Source organism: Platalea leucorodia (assembly GCF_965183815.1).
Source record: "Platalea leucorodia genome assembly, chromosome: 2".
In the NCBI taxonomy this organism is placed as follows: Eukaryota; Metazoa; Chordata; class Aves; order Pelecaniformes; family Threskiornithidae; genus Platalea; species Platalea leucorodia.
This window is the reverse complement of record NC_138824.1, coordinates 101,085,430-101,107,311: the sequence shown is the minus strand read 5'-3', so window position 1 is coordinate 101,107,311 and position 21,882 is coordinate 101,085,430. Positions and strand designations below refer to the sequence as shown.

Genomic DNA, 21,882 nt, shown 5'->3' with positions numbered 1-21,882 from the left:
AGTTGTGTTAATAGATAAAAAGCTCAAGAGAGGCAGACAAGAACAGAAATCTAGAAAACCTCTAGAAGTGATATCTGGTAGGAATAGCGAGAAGATAGTGATAGGTCTGGCTGCTTTTTCCACACATGGGAGAATGGTGGGTGGCAAGACTTCAGCCTGCAGTACCAGCCTTAAAATCGCTGGATTTGAACTTTCAGTGAAGGAGAGACTGGAGGGATGTTGACAAAAGGTGTGTTCAAAATCTTTTGGAGTTTAAGAACATTTTGAGAACAATCCTGCCTGTTTTTCAACAAGGAGATTCATGGATGTTTTTGCTATAAATGAGCTGCAAGTGCTCAGCCAATATAAGTGAAATGAGGGGAAATATTCCTGTTTATTCTAGAAGCAGCGAGACGAGTGGGTGGGAGTTGGTAACAGTGTGTGTCGAAGGGCAAGGGAAAAGAAACCACTCTTTTTGTGAATTTAAGCAGCAATATGAGGACGATTATATCTGTGAGAAGGCATTTATTTTCTTTTTCTAAATCTACCTGTTTTAGTAGAGGCCGCATTTTTTGGCCTGGACTATAATTGAATTGGATCTCGTCTCAGTAATTCAATACTTAAATCAAAATTAAAAAGCCATTCCTGGAAGGAAAGCTACTTCATTTTTTCTAACTTTTTTGCTGAGTTGTTTTCTCTAACTTTCTGCTTCTCTGTGACATGCAAGAGCTGAATGTTAAACTTGTAATTCATACCGTAACTTGTTTAACACACAGTCCACAGTAAAAATTCTTTATGCTGCTGGTTGGTGAAAGAGGATATCTGATACCTGGAGCCTTGTAAACCACCTTTTTGTAGATAAAAATGAGAAATTTCTTGTTTTGAGAGAGATGCGAAGTATAAGATTTTTGCTCTCTTGTTATGATATACTGAATACTATAATCACCATGGTAGTGAGAGAAGTTTTTGCCTGATTTAAAAAAACCCCATAATTTATTTTGACAAACTCCCACTGTTAATTTGTTTGCTTGTGTTCTTTTTGCCTCCTGAATGGTTCTAGGGTGGAGGAATTAATGTGGTACTGTGGAAAAATCTGCCGATGCAGGGAGCTTGCAGAATTTCTAGCAGTATAGCCATGTTTCCTGCCAAATAGCTTGCTTGCTTTGCCTTCATACAGGACAGACTGTGCTGCTGCTGGCTTTTCTCTGTGTAAACCTTTCTGCTCTCCTATCAACACCTGCTATGTTTTACTTCGAAATTCTTTCTTCTGCTTTCACTCTTTGCGTGCTGAGTTCCAGATCCAGGTTTAAAGCATCTTTCTAACTCTCAGCTCCCGGCTTTTTCACCACCTGTTTGGTTCCGCCCTTTCCTGACTGCGCACCTCTGTGTGCCTGCCTCTCCCCTCTTTGGGTTGTCTTGAGGGGGGTTCTGATGTCATTAATTCTGCATGTGTCATCATTTGCAGTGATTTCAGACTGCTTGTCATGTCTCTGCTTCTTTGTCTTCCTTATGTTGTTCATTTACATCTTGAATGCTTCTCTGACCATTTTTAATTTTCCTAATCATCCTTTTCTTCTAAATTTTAAGTAAACCACCTGATCGTTTTCCTGGCAATCTTCAGATCACTTTGTTGCTTCTTCCCTGCAACAAAACCTCCCTCTGTTTCAAGGGAGTTGGCTTTGTGGTTTCCTCTGCCTACAACTGCCTTTTCAATGATTGCTGCCTTTCTCTGCCTTACCAGCAGACTGCCCCCTCCTTTCCCAGCCTGTGGGTGATGTGTTGTTACTGAGTGCCTCTGCTGTTTCGCTTGGCCACAGAAGTTTGGCACTTGTTGACGGAGAGGGCCCGGTAGGACGGTGCCCAGCACTGTGTTACTTTCTTAGTATGGCTGCTCATGAGAAGGCTGAAGACCACTTCTGTGTACTCGCTCCCTCCAGCCTCAGTCCCTTTTGCTGTTGTTGCTGTGTTGACCACTAATCCACATCACACTCACCACATTGCTTTCTGCTGCTTTATGAAGGGACAAACTGATGGCAGGTGTGACCTTTTTCTGCTTAGTCTCCCAGTGCCAGTTTTTTAGGATAGACTAGATTGAAAATACGTACAAACAGTAATCACAAATGAAAATAACTGATGCAGATACTTTTTTATCAAGATTTTCAAATAAAAGCTAAAATCTCAAGCCAAGTGTATTGATCTGTGATCAGATAATTGCTCAGGTTTTAAATTAGGCTGTCTGTCTTTGCACAGAAGCAGTTGAGACACGTTTCTGTGATCTTGTATTACTGGCTCTGCTGTGGGCTTGTTCTAGGATAGTCTTAGACCACAACCATAACCAGTCAAACTCAGTGCCCACATCAACTGTTTGATGGTCCCCAATTTTATTTGATGCATTGCCGAATAAAAACCTCCTTTGTCTTCATCACAGGGTCAGAATTTCCTATTCCAGGAAAGGTTTTTCGTAAAAACAAAAACCCAAATTCCCCATCCTCCCAAAAAAACCCCAACCCCTAGATCATTCTGTTAAGAACACTTAAATGATGAATGACTGTGTACTGTGATCCTAAAGTGGAGTTCTCAGCAGTAACAACACTACTTTTGTGCTGCTTTGGATGTCTGAGACTCTTTACAACTAAATGAAGGCTAAAAATAATTCCCCACAGATTCCCCTTAACTCATGACTATAAAGGGACTACATAAATGTAGCAGCCTAAAAGGTTTAGCTTACCAAAAGCTAAAAGTTCCCAAATCTACCATCTTTTGTTTACAAAAGGTTCCCAATTATCATACTATTAAACATGTTCTCCATCGCCCTAAACATGGTTTGATGACATGCTAAGCCTGACTTAAAAGCTATCAGTAGGACATCAAAATACCTACAGCCACTTATAAGCTCCTGTCAGTTCAAATTGGTTCCAAAAATGAGTTAACCTTGTCGGACTTTGTGGTGACTATGTTATCGTCTGTCTTTCCACAACCACTGTAAAATGGAATAAAATGCGTTGTCTACTTTGGCTAATTTAACGGAGAGATAATTGTGAGCTCATGGTTACTCTGCGTCAGATTTATGCTGGTAGGTGATCAAATAAGGCACCAGTTTTGTGTTAATGTTCATGGAATAAAGATTTCAAAATAAATCCTCTTTGTTACATTCTGAAAGCATTCATTTTTTTGTCTGGTCTGGTGGTGAAAAATTTTCTGCAGGCCTTCATTAGTTTGCACCTCTGTTACTTCTTCATTATATTGTCATCAACATGTATCTCCTCTTTTTAGGGAGCTTAGTCCAAACGGATGCTACAAAAATGTATTTATTGGAAAACAGTATTATGACACTTGATTCGAAGAGCCATATAGCTCTAATGGTGGTCATTATTCTTCTTCTCTCTTTCAAATATTTTTTTATATCCTACCCATAGAGCTGCTGCACCTCTGTTTTATTCCTCTAGTGCTATGAACATCAGATCTGTTTTATAATTACCGTATGTTTTCATGGAACTACATAAATACATAACAATTTTATGGAAAGAAATACGAAATGGATATACTGTGCCAGTGACACTAGCAGAGTTAATGTTGTGTAGAATGTGTTCAGGTTTTTCCAAATTAACTTTTTCTTTTTTCCCCTGCTTCAACAGAAATTGCCCAAGTTATTGCCTCTTACACAGCAACGGGTCCAGAACAGCTTACTCTTGCTCCTGGTCAGTTGATTCTTATCAGAAAGAAGAATCCAGGTGGCTGGTGGGAAGGAGAGCTCCAAGTTAGTTACTGGTTTTTTGAAATAAAATTCCATGTAAAAAAACTTGTAATTTTTTAATAGTTCAAAATGATGAATGCATCGATGATAAATAATTTTGAAAATGTTCTGCAATTAAGCATTTACAAATAAAATGCCTTTACAAAAATATATATACATTTCAATTCCTTGAACTTGAAATAACTTTGGAGGACAGCAGGAGGAAGCCATTATGCCTCATTGTAAGTCAAGGATACCCATCTCACGAATCAGACCCAGCCTGCAGTCCGCTCCCTTATATGTTTTCCTGGAGGCCCTTCAGATATAAGACAGGAGTGGATTTTAGGGTGTATTGTTTTGGCTGCTTTTGAATCTTCCCAGTCTCGTGTCTACTAGTTCTCTTCATGTGAGCAAAAAAGCAGTTGTCATGTCAGGTGGTGGGAAAACCCAGCCGTAAAACAGGAGCGCATGGGACTGTTGGGTCAAGTGACAGGGTCTGCTTGTACGTCCTGTTTCAGTAGTGACCGTGCGTATCACGTGCATTTGGATCAGGGTGCGCAGTCCTGAATGTCTTCATAAAAAGCTTTCTAAATTGCTTCAGCCAGAAGTTTGGCTATCCCTTTTGTTGAAAGACTGAGAAGTATTTTACAGCAGTGGTTTTTGTAAGATGGCCACCACTTTTTCAGGTTGCTTAATGAATGTGACAGCGTAGAATACCAGTCTAATGGCCCCATCTCAGTAACAGCTCAATTTTATGTAGAAGAGTGAAAAGAATGGTGTCTGTTGCAAGCATCAGATAGGAGAGAGCGTTAGTGTTGTATTAGAAGATAATAAAATATTTTAACCAGGTTGTTTTTTAAGACTAGAACTTGACGATTTGGAAACTTTGATTCTCAATGACTCTCAGTGGCAAAGCTTCAAAGCTTCCCCCCCCCGCCCCCAGTACCACTGAATGAGGTTTTGTTTGGTTTGGGTTTTTTTAATAGGGAATATGACATGAAAGAATGTAATTGATTTGTTTTTGCAATGCAGATGCTCAACTAACTAACTCAGATATTTTTTTTCCACATTACTACCTGCCCTTTTGGCCTTTCCTGGTGATATTTTTTCATCTTATGTGGAGAAATCATCTTCCAGGATTGCTTTGGTTTTCATTCTCACTAACCTTTATGTTGTTGTTAACTTGTAGCTTCAGAGTCTCACATTAAATGTATTTTAAGACAGAAAATAAGCTTTACTGGGCAAGAGCTGTCACAATTACCACATAGCAGCTAATGTGAGGGGGTTTTTTAAATTAATTTTTGGTTGTGTAAATACTCACATGTAGCTTTGGATACCTTACTATCTTACATATGGTTTTACAAGTTGTTTTTTTCTTCGTTAGCAGTCCCCTACCTATTCTTTTAATTCTTCTGTTCCAACACTGCAATACTAGTTCTTGCTCCTTTGTTATGTGAGCACAAAGGCTAATGCAGCAGTATGGTGAAATGGATTGAGGAATTGCTTAAAAGTAGAAGCAGCACCCCCTCCAAAGTAGTGAAATGATGACAAGATTTGGAGAAGGGCACTAATACTAACTTTTCTTTATGCATTTAATTTCAAAGTGGCAGATTTTTTTAGAAGTATATGTACAGTTGAGTTTCAGCCGCAAGTAAATCTTGATGATACTTGTCTTAGGGGTCAGAGTGAAGATAAAATAAGGCAAATGTGTTAAGCATTACATTGCCACGTTTAATGCAGTCTTCCAGAATATTGTAAAATGAATGATCTAGATACACTTTAGATCAAGCGCTTTCTTTTTCAGTAAAGAAAAAGAGAGAGAAGGAAGTAGTTAAAGAATAGTATATGTGTTAGATGACTTTTTTCACTAAAATTAACATCTTTTTTATTTTTTTTAAAGGCAAAATTCTACATGCCCAAAATTCCAACCTTATTCTAACAACACAAAAAAAGAATAAACAGTTAAAGTAATTCTTAACATAGATTTAATAGATTTAGAAGCTGAGACTTGATTCAAAGTTTTAGAGTAACAGTAAGGATTTTTCTTCTGATTTTATTTGCAATGAACAATGCAGTTGGTGAAATAACAGGATGCAGTTTCTGTCAAATTCCTATCCTGCTTTGGTGGCCCAAGCTTTGTCACGCTGGATCGGACCTGCAGTTCATCTGTCCCAATATTCTGTCGCTGGCGGTGACTCATTGCAGCTGCGTTCCAAGCTGTAGAGCGCTGCTGTAGGCCAGGTCTATGGTAACCTGCTGCTCTCGCAGCACACACACATGGACCACACGCACACTAGTACATGTGTGCACCACGTTTTCATACTGACATTCTCTGGTCAGATAGGCACAAGAACATCCAGTGTACTTTCCAAAACCTTAACATCTGTTAATTAGGATCATTTGGACAGTGTCTATCCATATGTATTTGTAGTTGCCAAAGCTTAATTTTTGTTTGATTGGAATCTGGCTTTGGGATTTTGTATTTGAATCTAAACTTTACCCGTATTTTCCTGCCATAACGTTTTGCTGTTCTTCTAGCACTTGGTTAATGTGACATAATGTGACTTTTTAAGACTATTAAAAAGTTTAGATACTGTTTCTGTAGAAGAAAAGAGGTAACTGGGATTCTTAATATCTACTTAAACTATCATAATCTAGGTATGTATTTAAATGCAATTCTTTGCGTAATAAAAAAAGCATTTAAATGCTGCCACTCGTTAATGCAATAGCTAGCCTAATAGCCTAGAGTTATGGTTTAAACAGAATCAGGAGAAATCTTTCAGAAGAATCAGGGTTGTAGTATTAATTATAAAGCACAGAGGAACACTGTTAAGTGAGAAATCAGTCGAATTAGTAGTAAATAACTACTGTTTAGATACTATAAACTACCGTTTATATATTACGAAAGCTTGCTTCACATAATAGAAGTATCATCATATTAAACTATTGCCACAAAAATAGCTGACTTTTTCCTTATAAAATGCATTTTTCTTATTCTAAAGTAGTCAGTATAACTGCAAGTAGTTAAAATCTTGGCTGAATTACCTTGTCTAAGGATCTATTGATGTGCTTAATCCTCTTAAAAGAATTGTTTTTTTACTAGGCACGAGGGAAAAAACGGCAGATAGGATGGTTCCCTGCTAATTATGTAAAACTTCTGAGCCCTGGTACCAGTAAAACTACACCAACCGAGCTACCTAAATCAACAGCATTACCTTCAGGTAAGCAGTATGGCTGCATTAACAAAGTGGCTTTTGTAATGTGTGTCATTTACAGTAGGACTTCTAAAAATAATTATGGACATTCAGTAGGATATTTAGAGTCTGTTATACTAGTCACTTTGTTTAAACTCTTTTTTTTTTTTTTTTTTTTCTTTTTCTTTTTCTTCTAAATGAGAAAAACATACAATTGGTCTGTACATTTATGGTGGTGGTCCCTCAGGTATGAACCGTTGAGTGCAAAAAAGCCATCTGTGACATTACATCTTAAAGAGTAAAACATTCAAATTATCAGTCCTATTTGTTTGCACTAATTGTAGTAAAGTAGTTTTTAAAGGTTCAGGATGGTCCATGGGCTTAGCAGTTGAGGCACCTCTCATTCAGAACCTTTTATTTTTCCTAAGGTGAAGTGTGAGAAGAACTACTCAAATGAAGATGTAGCTTTTTGTCCTGTATAGCTACTTATTTTAAGGTTGATGAAAGGATACAAGAGCAATAGACCATTATATTTTTAAAGCTATTTGTTACAGCTTCACCACAGGGAATATCAAACAGTCCTGTCAGTCTACTGCAAGGTATAAAGCCAGGCAGAAGACTGAGAACAAAAAGTTCATTCCTTGTGACTGTTTCAGTCTTGAACCATTTTGGGCTTGTGAGTTGGTGTAGTACTAAGTAAAGAGGATTCTTGTCAATCAAAAACATGTACAATGGATGTATTTTCTTCCATAAGCCACCCAAAGAACTTGACATGGTTGTCTATCATCTGTTTGGATATAGTTGGGGGTGGCAGGGGGCAACAGCTCGCTGCTTCCCCAGGCCATTTTTTGACTGTTTTCATTAAAATGAAATAAAAGTTTCTAAATGAAAAATGGTAGTGAGCATAATTTTCTCTGTTAAATATGTATGAAGGATTTATCATGCAGTTTATGGAACTAGAATAAAATACTGAGGTATTAGTTTGATGTGTCATTGGTATAAATAGAAGTACCATATCAGAGAGGGCAAATGTTATAAACAGTGCTAATTGGCTCCCTTGATGGTAGGCATAAAGATGCAGAAAATCAGACTTCTATAAAGACTCATTAGTTTGGGTACTGCAGTTAAAATGGTAACTCAGCATTGAGACACATACTTTTGCAAGGCAATATGATGGGATTTTTTTTTTTTTTTTAAATTATTTCAGGTTTGACAGCCTGGGACTTTTCACACATGCTGATAAAACTTCTACAGAATAAACTTTTTAGCACTTTTTTCATTGCCTACAGAACATCAAAATCTTAATGGCGTTCATTTGTATCAAATTCAACTGTGTTATAGACTTTTCATTTTGGAGGGCGAGAAGAAGAATCTTCTCTTTCCGTTACGATAGATGGCCTCTCTAACTGTGTGGTTGATGTAACAGGTTAAGAGGTTAATGCTTGAGAAACATCTTCATAGCAGAAGTATGTTAGTGGGGGGGCTTACTATAGGAAAAGACACGGAAAGCCTGAAGAAAACCATCTACGAGGGTAGAATAATGCCCAAGGTGGTGCATTATGAAGGGTCTGAGAGTGTGCCATTACCATCTGGGTTTTGAAGGTAGGGGATCAATCAGGAGCTACTTTCATCAAAGCCTCTGTTTCTTTTGTCATTTTGTTTAGATGTATATGCTTTCCGTCTGCCGTACTGTAATGCAAACTGCATGACTTTAAAAACTTTTTTTTTTAAATTCTGTTGCATGGGCACTTTTGCTTTATACTTTGAGGTTTTCCTAATTTCTGACTGCTTTGTATGTGTTCCTTTCTAAACTTGTGTCATGAACATGTCCTTCCTGGTCTTCAGCAATGGAAAGAACTGTAACTGCTACTTGGAACTAGTCAGGCATAAGGAAGTTCACCATATAGGAATAGTGGGAAATGTCTTTCAACCATTCTGCTTGTTTAAAGAAAGGTGGCATTATAGATGGTACTCATCGTGAGTGTTGCATAAGAACCTGGATTCCCTCTGCCATTGCAGTGGGGCTAGTATTAATCAATAGACAATCTTTCTAAAAAGGAAACAAATGGCTGAAAAGCACTGGAGCTCAGAGAAGGTAGGCTATTGCTTGCTTCTGTAGCTAGCAATGACTTTTGGAGTTTAAAATAAGGGAAGAACTTTCTTGCTGGGACTACTATAAGAGCTTCTTATATAGGACTAAGGTATATTCTCAGCTTTGTGACCAAGTGTAAATGAGATCAATATCAGGTCACTGCTTCAGGTTCAACTGAGGAGTCCTATCTCATCAAGAATTCTCTTAAATTACCTCCTTAAGTTTAAGGTGATTCGTGGGATCCTATTGGACTATTTAGATATTCTGATGGTACTACTGGGCAGCACCAAATTTCATAAAGTTCTTTGAAGAGAATGATCTGAATGAAAAATTCTTGAAAGAAATTAATTCTAGAATGGGTTACAAATCTGTTAATGTACGTGTTGTACTCAGCTATGGTCTAGCTTAAACTTTTTATCGTTCTTAATGTTAGTAATAACCTGTAAACCTGTAACAAGAATGCTGTAAAACAGATTCACAGGTCTTTAAAGTGAAATGTGAACGTCAGTAGTGTTCACACATTTGAACTTGTGTTAGCACAAAACTACCTATAACAGGAGTACACCATAATATACATTTATTTAGAAATGCTGGTTTATGTCCAGTATGCCAGGAAAATGTACACTTTGGTTAGTTAGTGTTAAGTGTGACAAATGACAGTGAGTGCCCATGTAATTTTATTTCTTTTTTTTTTTTTTTTTTTTCCTTTTGTAAGTAACAAAGCTAAATATTGAGGTGTATGCAGAGGTTTTGTTAGATGTGGAGTTTATTTGATTATGATGTTTGTGAACAGGCACGAAGTATTAACGAAAAGGAGTTGAATGATTACTGAAATACAAATTCCAAAAAGAGAGAGGAGCTATTTGACAAATTTAAATACATTGCTGCCTGAGTACAAGAATGAAAATACAAGAAAATTTTAGGCTGAATATAATAGAGAGAACCTGACAGCAGGGCTAATTAGATAAAAGTCTTGTGTCTTAAGGCAAAATATGAGAAGCCCTGTGACTTGGCATGTAGAAAACATCAGAGAAATAGAGAAAATTATATATCTAAATAAACAGTCCAGCTGCTTTAGAGAATTAAGACAACTGCTCTTTTATAATTGATCAGAAGCTGCTGTATCCTGCGAACCAGTCAGATTTGACGAGTTTCACAGTAAGGAAACAGAAAATAGGCTGCTGGAAGCAGTCCTGTGGTGCCAGAAGGGCAGCCTAAATGACCTAGGATGCTTTTTATTTTTCTCATCCTTTCCAAGATCCTTGTGTTCCTAATGCCTCAGTGGTAGTAGAAGGCTATCACCATTGGCTTTCTCTTGAATCATACAGCTGTGTTGAGCCTGCCCAGTGCTAATTAGAGAAGAGTGCCTTTTCAGGCCTCAGGTGGTGGCACTTAAAGTTTCCCAGACTTTTCTGTCCATTGACCGGTTCTGTTGGAAAGGATACTTTCCAGAACAGGTTGGTGAGGATGCAAAATGCTATTTTTATAAATGTACAACAAATTTGGTGCTTTTGTGGGCACAATATATATATATAAAGTGAAAAAGAAGTTCTAATAGAAAGCTAACATCCTTGAAGTGTTTGACTTTTTACTAAAATTTTAAATTTTTCCAATCTTCTCCTACTGTTTGAACACTTCCAAACAAAAATATCTTGGGTACAGTTCCAAGCAGGTTACACTGTTCTCAGTTTGCAGTGCTGTGCTCTGCCCTCCTTAGTGTGATCCTGACCCCTCAGTAAGCTGACTGAGAGCGCAGTGCTGCTAGGAGGCTCTTTGGTTTTTTTTAAATCACCTTGAGCCAATTTGTTGAGGGCTCAGCTAAGCACCAGTACAGGGGCACAGGAGAGAGGGGCAGGACCGGTTTAGATCAGCATAGCGTCTTGGAACTATACTGTGACATCTGTAGTGTTCGTAGTTGGTTTATGCACAGCTTATGTTTTGCTGAAACGTTACCAGTGCGATAGACCTCTTCCTTTATCTTACAGTGTGCCAAGTAATTGGCATGTATGACTACACTGCACAGAATGACGATGAGCTAGCGTTCAATAAAGGCCAGATTATAAACGTCCTTAACAAGGAAGACCCAGACTGGTGGAAAGGGGAGGTGAATGGACAAGTGGGTCTCTTTCCATCCAACTATGTGAAGCTGACAACAGACATGGACCCAAGCCAGCAATGTAAGTGACCCTCTCCGCTGCCATGCTGTGATTATTTGTGTAGTACTTTAAGATGAAACATGCAGCATTGCTGTGATTCTGCTGTGGTTTGCAGAACTCAAAGCTTCACCACTGCTGCACTTGTCAAAGTCTCTTTGAAGACCTTCTGTAATGCAAACCTTATTTTATGTTTGTTTTATTTTTAGTTCCCATCCCCTTTGTAGCATGTTACCCTTTATCATTTTTGCACCATGCTGTTTACATGCCTGACTCATTTTCCTAGCTTGAATTTGCTCATTGTTTTGTTTTGCTTATGTGTTGTTTTCCTCCTTTTTCTAGGAATCATATGTTGTCCATCCCCCACTCAGGCTTGAAAGTCCTCAAAGAGACCCACTATCCCATATCACTGCCCAGAGGGATGATGGGAGATGCAGCCTTGATCATGTGGCTTCCAGCATGATCATCTACTGCCTTCTGAGTAGAAGAACACACTGCAGAGCAGTTTACCTCATTTTACATTAGTTGCATGTAATCGCAATGTTTGAGTTAATTACCTACAGATATAGACGCAAAATTAAAATGAAACAAAAAAAACACAAAAAAATCAGAGGATAGTGGGTCCTTTTGTGGCTTTCATAGTTACCAAACTAATTTTTCCACCTTTGCACAGGTGCTTTCAGTAGTTTTAAAATTATTTTTAAATATGTATTTTAGCCTTTTAAAGGAAAAATATAAATTAAATTTATTCATTGCAATTTTGTTTGTGCAAAAAGACCCACTATCAAGGAATGCTGCATGTGCTATTAAAATTGTTCCAAATGTCCATAAATTTGAGACTTTATGTATCTTTCTTTTTTATTGTTCACTTGTCCAGTGTTGTCAATATGTCTTCTTTTTTTTTTTTTTCTTTTTTTTTTTTTTTTTTTTTTAATTACAAAAGAACAGAAGGAGTTAAATCAGTTTAAGGAACTTTAAATGTGCCTAATTACAGATGAGGTATTTTGTTGTAGTTATTGTACTGTATGTATCAGGTGTTCCTTGTTGAGTGTGTAATACATTGTGGAGAGAAGAAGTTAACTTCCTTCCAATGCAAGAGATATTAACCTTGCATAATATTGTTATCCCAGTTATGTTAATTTTATTTTGCACATTACTTGTAGCTGCATACAGTTAGAAAACACTCTGGTTTGTGTTTGTCTCAGACGTTTTGTTTTTTGCATTTCCGTACCAGAAATCAATAGAATGCTACATTCACGTGGAATTTGAGAATTAACTTCTTTATTTTCATCTTGGTTACATGAAGTTTGATTTCTCATTTTCTCATTTATGACTATGGAACAACACATTTTGAACAAGTAATTTTCCTGACAAGAAAGAATGTATAGAAATATCTCCCTGCAATTAATTTCCAATGTTTACATTTTTTTAAACTAGACTGTGGAATTTATACAAATTAATATTAAATGGAGCTTACAGTCAAGTTTATGTAGTAGATGTGCTGTAGCTAAGCCATGTTTGTCTTTCCAGCATTAGTTACAAGCTCTTGATGAAATGCCTGGTGCTGTCAGTGCAGAAACCCTCTGTTCCCAATGCCTCAAGCACAATATAGCCGTTCTACTAATTACTTTACCATTTAGTTATGTTCTGGTTTATGTATGTCATTTATTTCTAAATTTCATGCTGGCAGTGTTGTAGCGTTTCTAATCCTACCCTGTCTCCCTCTTTCTGACCCGTCATGCGGTGCAAAGAACAAGTGAAGCTCCTTATTCAATTGCACTTCAGTATTTCATCAATATGAATGTAAATTATATAAATATATAAAAATCTGCAGCTTTAACAACTGTAATACAGCCTTTAAAATTAGTTACATGTATAGATAATTAAATTCTTCATATAAAAGATAGACTAAAATGTGTTTGTTGTCTTGTTGCTGTGTACACACAGAATTCACCAAGTGGCATTAGTGCATGGAATGAGTTTGCCACCAGAATAGCCTGAAGCCCACCTGCTGAGTTTCAGAATAACACTTTTCTTGTTTCTTTGGATATTATTTCAATATAGTGACTCAGACTGATCATGATTATCTGCAACCTTTTGCACCTTTCTTTATTCAGTGCTTTCTATGTGTTACAAATCAGTTGATATTTTTTGACACTATACTGGTAGATGAATTAAGAATACTTTGTTGTTTTACTATGGGTTTACATTGACTTAGGCTCTGTGTTTTATGCCAGAAGCTCTAGTCTTAAAACATGCACAATTGCACAGATTTTCTTTCTTTTTTGGGATAGTATTTAACATGCACAAATTTTTCATTTACCTCTGTGCCATAAAAAAAAAAAGTTTTCTTCTCCACCATAGTCACTTGCTGAAAAGTATGCTGCCTGGTATGACAGAAATTGAACAGAACATAATACTTGTAATTTTCAGTGCCCATTGGTTTGCTTACTGAGAGTGATGTGGCCAGATTTTACTCCGCTATTTCAATATTTCATGCATTAAAATGTTATTTTAATGAAGGGGTATCTCTATTTTCCGGTAACGAGCTGTTGTGTTGAAAGATTTATAACTCGACTAAAAGTGTTTGTCCTAAGGGACATTTTGTTTTTTATGACTTCAGGCCAGAAACATACTTTCTCTTCATATTGAAATATTGGCAATACTTTGGGTATAAGGGATTCAGATGCTGGTTTTTTTCATTAATTCAAGTGAGAAGAAAAATAAAGCTATTATAATAATCTGCAGGCTACATGTTTCCTAACATGCTTCTTAAAAATGTTGAGAGTGATGGCTCATAAAAGATTTTCAAAATCCCAGTGTTCTAAAAGGTCTTGGGATCAGTTTTCCGCTGAAGTGAAAAGAACAGCCTGAAGTTGTCCCTCTGTAGACACATAGACACACACACAGACGCACACTGGTGTATGTTGTGCCAGGACTCCTCAGACAGAAGAGTACTGTGTATTACTCCAGAGAGCAACAGCTTTATCAATCAGTCTATTGTTGAGAGTAGTTAACTCGCAAAACCCTCAAAACACATTTTAAAATGTCCTAAACAAAGATATTCAAACCATTGTGGCTTATATCGACATACATTGTTGAAATACCTATAATGTTTATTTACTCAATAATTAAAGTTCTTAAGTGTACTACTATAGCTTGGTATTGGTAGTGTTTAATCTTCCTCATCATCAGTTATTTCCCTTGAGTAGCAGGGAACAAGATATTGCGCTTGTTCTTTCTTACCTGTCTGGATTTTTGTTGAGAGAGAGAGAGAGATGAAAAGGGGATTATGAAAGCAATTCTTTAATAAAGAAAATGGATTATTTCCATCGAAGAATAGTTTTTCAGGGTTGTGTCTCAATGCAGTTTTGACCCTCTCTCCTCCTTCCTGGTTCATCTGAAAAGATCTTGAACCTCCTAAGGCACACGGTCCCTTCCCAAAGCCGCAGATCCGGACTGCGGCAAGCAAACCTGTTTCCAAAAAATGCTTGCCTCCTGTGATGGAAATGTGCCCACGCTCTTGTTTCTTCGCTCCTTGGATTTGTGTCTGCAAAGCCAACAAGCCCTAGTCCCAGTCAAGGCTGAAACAAGATTTTCATAGACAAAGCTAAGAAACCATTCAGATGATTTTCGATTTTATTTGTATTTTAAGTCAACATTAAGAAAAAGAGCAGTCTCACTGCTAGTCAGCTGAATGCATTCTTTATATTAATTTTCGTTTGCGCAGTACCTTTTCCTTTTGCACAGGAGCTCAGGAAAAGGAGCTGTCACTTGAGGGATGTAGAGGAGACTGGATTTAAAGACCACTCCAAGTGGTGGTGGGTTTTTTTGTTCACAGTTTTTCCGTTTACCTTGAGAAGAATTTCCTCTGTATTCAGCTGCTGAGGAAGAATTTCCAGGAATGTTTTTTCAGGGGATTTGTTAATATCAATTGCAATGTTTTACATCTGTCCAAGACAACTCAGAGTCTAAGATGCTGGTTTATCAAGAGTGCTTTGCTTTATATTTGGAATCAGTTTTATTTAGATCTCGGTTCTTTTGGAGCTTCAGTGGTGTCTCTTTCAGTCCCCGAGAGCTCGCCAAGCACATTTTGAAATGGCCTATTACCATGACCTTCCCACAAGGCAGCAAAATAACTGCATGTTCTGGTTTTATTCTCTGGTTTTAAAGCAATTATTTTTAGTTCTTTGTGATTATTGACTCCAGCTATTTAACTTACTGTTAAATAGCTCCTCATGTGCAGTCCTCTTCTGATTAAAATAAATGGCTTATTTTTAACTTTTTTTTAGACAACTTCAGTAAGTCCAGGGACAATATAGCTCAAATATTATTTAATCAGTTGAATTGCAAGCTAAATGCATGCACACAGGCAACTGGCTAACAAACTGCTACTCAGCTAAATAGAGAGCACTAAGGTGACCTTTTGATTGCGAACCCTGAAAGAATGTTTTCAGAAGGTTGTCCTGGATGCAGTTAAAAATGTAAATTATTTTCATGAAGACTTCATTTCCCACATGTAGACTTCATGGGCTTTTGTACTTGTTGTTTGATAGCTTGCAAAGGAGTACTTTACCGTGAATAAGGATCCATTTTGAGTTATTGTCCATGCGAGGAGAAATTGTGAGAGTTACCTTAACTGTCTGGCATAACCCGGTAACGCTAATAGTATGTGTAAACATAATTCTGATATAGGCAACAAATTTCTGTAGCTTGTTACAGCAAGTTTCGTAGCTGTTCCGTTCCCCTCCCCTTTCCGTACATCTTAATTTGGAAACTTCTTTAAAAAAAAACAAAAAAAACCCCCCAAAACCCAAGAAGTACCCCTGTAGTGCTTCTCCTCAGCACAAAAAGTCAGATTGCAATGTCTGCACAGAGCCAGAAACGAATTTGAATCAAATCTGTAACCCTTCTTCTGTAACTTGTATTAATCCTGGGGAGCAACACAGAGTAAGAAGTCAGATTTTTAGAACAAGTTCAATCTTGTGGAATAATTTTACTTAAGCGTTTCATGGAAAAGGTAGCTGTTGGTGTCGATAGGCGGAAAGATGTTTATACTCGAGGTAGCTGTCCCACAGCAAACGGGCATAGAGCTTTTAGAAGGCGTTGGATTCCCTGCGGCCTTGTGGTGCTCCTTGATCGCAAGCTTTGACTCCATTTTCTAGCACAATGTTCCTTCGTGCCCCACCTCCCGTTCCGAGTCCGGCCCCTCGGCAGCAGCCGGCCCTGGCAGCGAGAAGGAAGCTCTGTGTTGAATGCCGTTCAGTTCCCCGCTTCAGCGTTCGGTCTGTCCAGGTACCAGTTTGCACCCCCGCAGTACTGACCTGGTGCTGCCGGCTCAGCTGATACCCACCAGTGTACAGCTGTGAACTGGTGCCGGCGCTAGCAGAGTGCTGGTCTGAACTGGGCTCAAATCAGCGTCACAGATAAAGGTTTTCTGTGCCCTGGCCTAGGAGGCTGAAACCGGATTCGTGTTTTCTCCCATCGCACGCACGCTGTCAAGCGCAGTTTTCTCTGCTGAATCGTTTCATATGTTGGAGTAATTCTGGATCCAAATGAGTTGTTAAAATAAATCTGGTTTCACTTTAATTCCTTTTTTTGGGGGGAAGACCTGAAGCCAGGAAAGATGATGGCTGGAGGTCTGCCCAAGAAAGTGAAAAAAGTAATAAATATTTGTATTTTAACTTTTAGAATACTACATTTAGTTACCACATTTCTGACTCCAAGTGAAATATCTATACAGCATCTTTATTTTTGCTGAAGATGATGTAAAATCGGACTGTGGAGTTCCTTCAGCTTGGATCTGTGGCTGATGCTCTTGACTGATTTGTTGTTACTGTACAGTAAGTGGTCAGGGGCTCAAGATAGGTCCTGAGTCATGATTCAGAGGTGAGATTTAAAGTTACCTGATGAGACATAAACAATTCCAGGAATCAGTTAACTCGGCCAATTTATATTTTTAGATGCATCCATGCCCTCTCACGTAGGGTTTTATTCTCCCCAAGCAGATTCTGGAAAGGGACTGGTAGACATGTTCTGTTTTTTTCTGAAAGGATTTAGTGGGTTTCCTTCCCAAATGTCTCACCTTTCTTTGCCTCCTTCCTTTGATTGAATACTAAAACATTGTTTTTCATGGAAACTAAGGTATTAACCTAAAGGGTGCAGAGAGATTGTGCTATTGCAGAATGAAGACGATGGTAGCGTATCACAAATGTACATTGTTGAGGACTGCAAACCTTGTCTTCAATGCTCGGGCATGTTCTAGAATTTAAAAAAAAAAAAATAAAGGAAAATCAAAATTCTTATGAAAGATCCTTGAGTCAGTTGCTCGGCCCGTGTGGACTGGCCCGTGTGGTTCCTCCGCCTGATAACAGCTGAGTGGTGTGAACAGGAGGAGGAGGCACACGTGTTGGTGGTGACTGGTCTTGGCAAAAACAAAGTAATGCTTAATATTTTGCAGGTGGGACTTTGGAGGCTTGTTTCTAGATCCTGCTTTCATCCATCTTAGAGGGAAATGCTCTGCTCTAACAATAAATGGACATACTAGGTCAGCTGAGAAATTCTAAACATGCTGAAATCGTTGAAAATAGCTGCGAAATGGGATTTTGCATCACAGGAGCTTGAGATGGAGAGATCTGTTTGATCACCAGACCCTGTGCTGTCCTCAGCAAAAGCTTGAGATAGTCTCTCAGTGGAGGGTCCACTCCCCAAGATATTTGCAGGAAATTGGTGGTTGCATCTGAAGCTAGTTGATAAGAAGACTGAATGGTGAAATGCTGCAATTTGAGTGAAGTTGTGCTGTCATGGTGCCAAGAGTGCTGTTTCTCCCCACTTAAGGTTTTGGAGGAAAACAGTGACGTGATTTTTTACTGCTTTTGGTTCCCTATAATAGAACAGATTCCTGTCTACTGTGATCTTGTCACTATGGACAGGGCCAGCGTGAGGTTTACAGTGAAATCTGGCAGTTACGCTGTTTGGAAAATCTCCCCGAATTCAAAGAAATCAGAAGTTGTGCCCACGTACGTAGGTCCACATACGAAGGAATCTTCCTTCTGAAAAAGCAGCGTCTCTCGCGCATTGCTTTCAAGCTTAGTGGTTAGCTCGGAAGACCCATATTTTCAGGGCTGACTTTGTAAGGAAAAGGAACAGCAAGTTTACGTCTTAGAATGATATTTGAAAGTATGTTTTACGTTTCTAGAATCCCTTAGTCCTACAGGCCCTATGGTGATAGGAGGTCAAAGCATGGATTTCTAGTTTGAGTGTTTGTATGTTGGTTCTGTAAGTCCAGACAGAGTAACCAGTCTGGTGAGTGTGTGCGAATGCCTCTGCTTGGGGGCGTACTGGTTGTTCAATTAAAAAGGGCAGAAATTGACCTATTCGCCATGCGAACGTACAGAGCGCGTAACATACGGGGTTAGCTGTTGTCATTTCCCCATTCTTTTCTGAGTTTACTAGATTGATTGTAGCTTCAGGATTCAAATCTGGCACCGGCTGGATGGGATCCAACACTCTGCTTTCTCAGAACAGGAGAGAAAATACGAAAGAATGGGTCACTCGGTAACTGAAAAGACAAAAGCCAGTGCCTGATTTTAAGTACCTGAATGGCTGTATGCATAAGGGACTATCCGTGTGCCTTTAAGTTAGAAACATTAACCAATTGTACACTGAGGTAAGGTCCCGTACTTTACCCACGGCAGAGCTTTCCCATCTGTTGGTGGAAATGTCTGCTATCAAGGGTGCTTTCTAGCCCCTAGCAGGAGTCTCTTTTAGTGCATTGAATTCATGAATGATATTATTACAGCTGCAAGTGGAATTTGGATGTTCATAAAAGTACTTTGCACAGTACTTCGGCATCCATGAAAAACTAGCGAGAGCCCTATGGCCTGACATTTCCCCTTGGAAAGGAACACAGTTCTTCTTTGGTGTTTTTAATACAAAGACAAGAAAAATCTTAGTACTTGTGCACCTCACGAAGAAAATCCCCCATCGGAAAAGTGTCTCCCGCGTGTTCTGCTCAGATTGAAGCAGGGTATTTTCCCAAATATTTAGTGTTCAAAAGTAGACCATTTGTTGAAGTTCAGAGTAGCCCGTTTACATCGCAGTTGGCTGGCTGTCAAGCTAGCTGCTAAAATATATTATGATTCAAAATGTTAAATGCTTCCTCTAAAAGGCTGGTGGTTGGAAACCGCGCTTCAAACCAAGGTCATCAGCATCTTTGAACGGTAAACTTCCCCAGTCTCTAGAGAAAAATAATTAAACACTTTTTGTTCACTTTTAATGAGCTGACAGTGCATGGGGAGAACCAGTTCTGTTTATTAGACCTCTGATTTACGTGATAACTAAGAAAATGCTCTGAAAGCCACCATTTATTAAACAGAAATGAAACTTTTGGCTTTTGAAATGTGCCTAGTGCTTTGATTATTTTGGCATAAAATTGATAATTCTCAAAACCTACTTTTTATTTCAAGCAAAGTTTCAATTGGATCTCCTAAAGGACTGCAATGTACTGTTACAGTGATAACTGAGCATTATCAATACTCCTTATGCTTCCAATCTGATCTGTTCTCGGCTTCTTAATCGTAGAGGAAACTACCTTGACTGTCTGTATCTCCTTTTTTTTTTTTTTTTTAAATTTTTAAGTTAAATCTACCGTTACCTTTTCAGGAGCACAGATTAGTTGAAGCAGCAGTTGAAAGATAGTCCATGAAAAACTTCATGGTGATACATGTGGACCTTGCTGGTGGCATAGTGCGGAATCAGCTCCTGAATCACATTCAGGAAGCTAAAAATGCAGTAAATACTATCAAAGTATTAACTGTATATGCAAAGAACTGCAAGAGTTGTCTGGGATGTGATGTGATTAGGAGCATTTGAGAACACCTGATCGAAAAACCCCTGTCAGATCTCAGTAGCTTGGGGTCGTTGTTGATGCTTGTGAACAATGTAAAAAAAAAAAAAACAAAAGCCTTGACCATTTTAAACCCCACGAAGGTCTCTGAATATTTTTCAGTCAGAACTGAACACTAATCAGAACAAAGTCTTTTTCTATGGGAAATATACTGAATTTGCCCATACTTCGCTGAGTATTCTGGGAAAGGATTAAACTGAAGAATTTTGATTGCATGGAAATATTTGTAAATAGTGCATTTTTAAAGCAAAATATTTTCAACCTGTTTGTAAACATCTTTGCTTTTTGAAATGCATTTTATTTTATGTAGAAAAGTAATAGAAGTAGTGTTAAAAGTGAAACTGGAAGAAAACGTTCTGCTTGACAGTCTCAGAAGAATTTAATTAAGCTCAGCTGAAAAATACTGGCTTACAGAAAAAAATTGTAACGAAACGTTCTGTTCTAATTCTGAATACAAAACAAAATATGAGATTCTGGAATTTATACAAAAATTCTAGCACCTACAGGATAAACACAAGGGAGGTGGTTTGCAAAAATTAAAGGACAAAACCGATGGAAGATGAGTTCTTAGTTGCAAACTTCACGTGCTTTTAAAGATAAAGGTGAACGACGATAAACCCCTTTGGCTTGGCCTATAAATTAGTGAAATCTGTGGAGTGATCTCCACTGCCCTTCACGTGTTCTGGCTCAAGTCCTTCAAAAATTTAGAAGCGAATTTTAATTGAAGTGTGAAGCAGTAAATAAGCTCTGCAGGACCTTGATTAAGATGCCTACTTTGACTAGAAGGATAAAGGCTAACCTTGAATTTAGACTATAAATAAGCTGAAATTCCAAAGTGTCCATCAGAGCATTAAGGTCACTGTAGCGCTCTTTCCTAATTCTGTTCCCTTTTAGGATATCTCTGTGTTTTCTTTGGCAGTAATACCAGAGGAAGTCTTTGCCCCCTTTTTTATTAACAGCGATCCACTTGGGGATTTGTTTTACAGTGTGGCTCCAGTTGAATGACACCACTAAAGGGGACAGTGAGGTTGGAAATGGGCAGGTAGTGGTGAGGATGACTTTTAAGCTTTGCCACCAGAGAAAGGTTATCACTTAGAAATGGCCTTGATTTTTTAAAAAAAAAAAAAAAAAAAAAAAAGGTGTTAAATACAACGTTTTGAGTCAGGAAGAGACGAAGGATTGTTGGCATTGTGCCCTTAGATGCGAATAATGATGAAGTGAACTGAACAGGCAGTAGTTACTGTTCATTAAGCCTTACTTGAACTGCTACAGAGCTGAATCAATTTGCAAACGACCATAAGTAAAATCTAGGATCCTTTTGTGTTTTCCAGGGTGTGCAGACTTACATCTTTTGGATATGTTGACACCTACCGAAAGAAAAAGGCAGGGATACATCCACGAGCTCATTGTCACGGAAGAGAACTACGTGAATGATCTACAGTTGGTCACAGAGGTAAGACGGCACAGCGGCTTTGGGAGCAGGTTTTAATACCCATCTTTTTAAAGTAAATCAATAATTTCCACTGTGCAAACTCATTTTATATCACTGCTGTGTTTGACTTCCTAGGGACGATTTGTATTAAATTTTCATCTATCTGTATCTATAGATATATGCATGCATGTATGGGTGTGGGTGCAACTAATGTTAAGCCCTTGTGTCACCGTCACCAAAACACTGTTTAAAGTATCATTCTAGCAAACCCTTTTTGCTCCTGATTTTGAATGTTTATTTCTCATGTATAGGTTCTTAAAACTTGAAGCGCTTTATGTGCCAGTTTCCACATTCACGGTGGCACTCAGTTATCACTTACTGTGATTTTCTT

At 38.2% G+C, this 21,882-nt stretch overlaps 1 protein-coding gene across 4 annotated transcripts in view; it reads left to right on the top strand.

The window, feature by feature from the left end:
* ITSN1 (intersectin 1) overlaps positions 1-21,882 on the top strand; it is a 138,639-nt gene that overhangs the window by 102,135 nt on the left and 14,622 nt on the right. For 3 of the 4 annotated variants that reach the window (XM_082304320.1, XM_082304319.1, XM_082304321.1), the window contains 4 exons: positions 3,615-3,736; positions 6,816-6,933; positions 10,984-11,175; positions 21,391-21,512. In XM_082304320.1, coding sequence (XP_082160446.1) covers positions 3,615-3,736; positions 6,816-6,933; positions 10,984-11,175; positions 21,391-21,512 — 554 coding nt within the window. Of the gene's footprint in view, positions 1-3,614; positions 3,737-6,815; positions 6,934-10,983; positions 11,176-11,493; positions 11,944-21,390; positions 21,513-21,882 lie in introns of those variants that run through there. The other variant, XM_082304322.1, reaches the window with a different exon arrangement.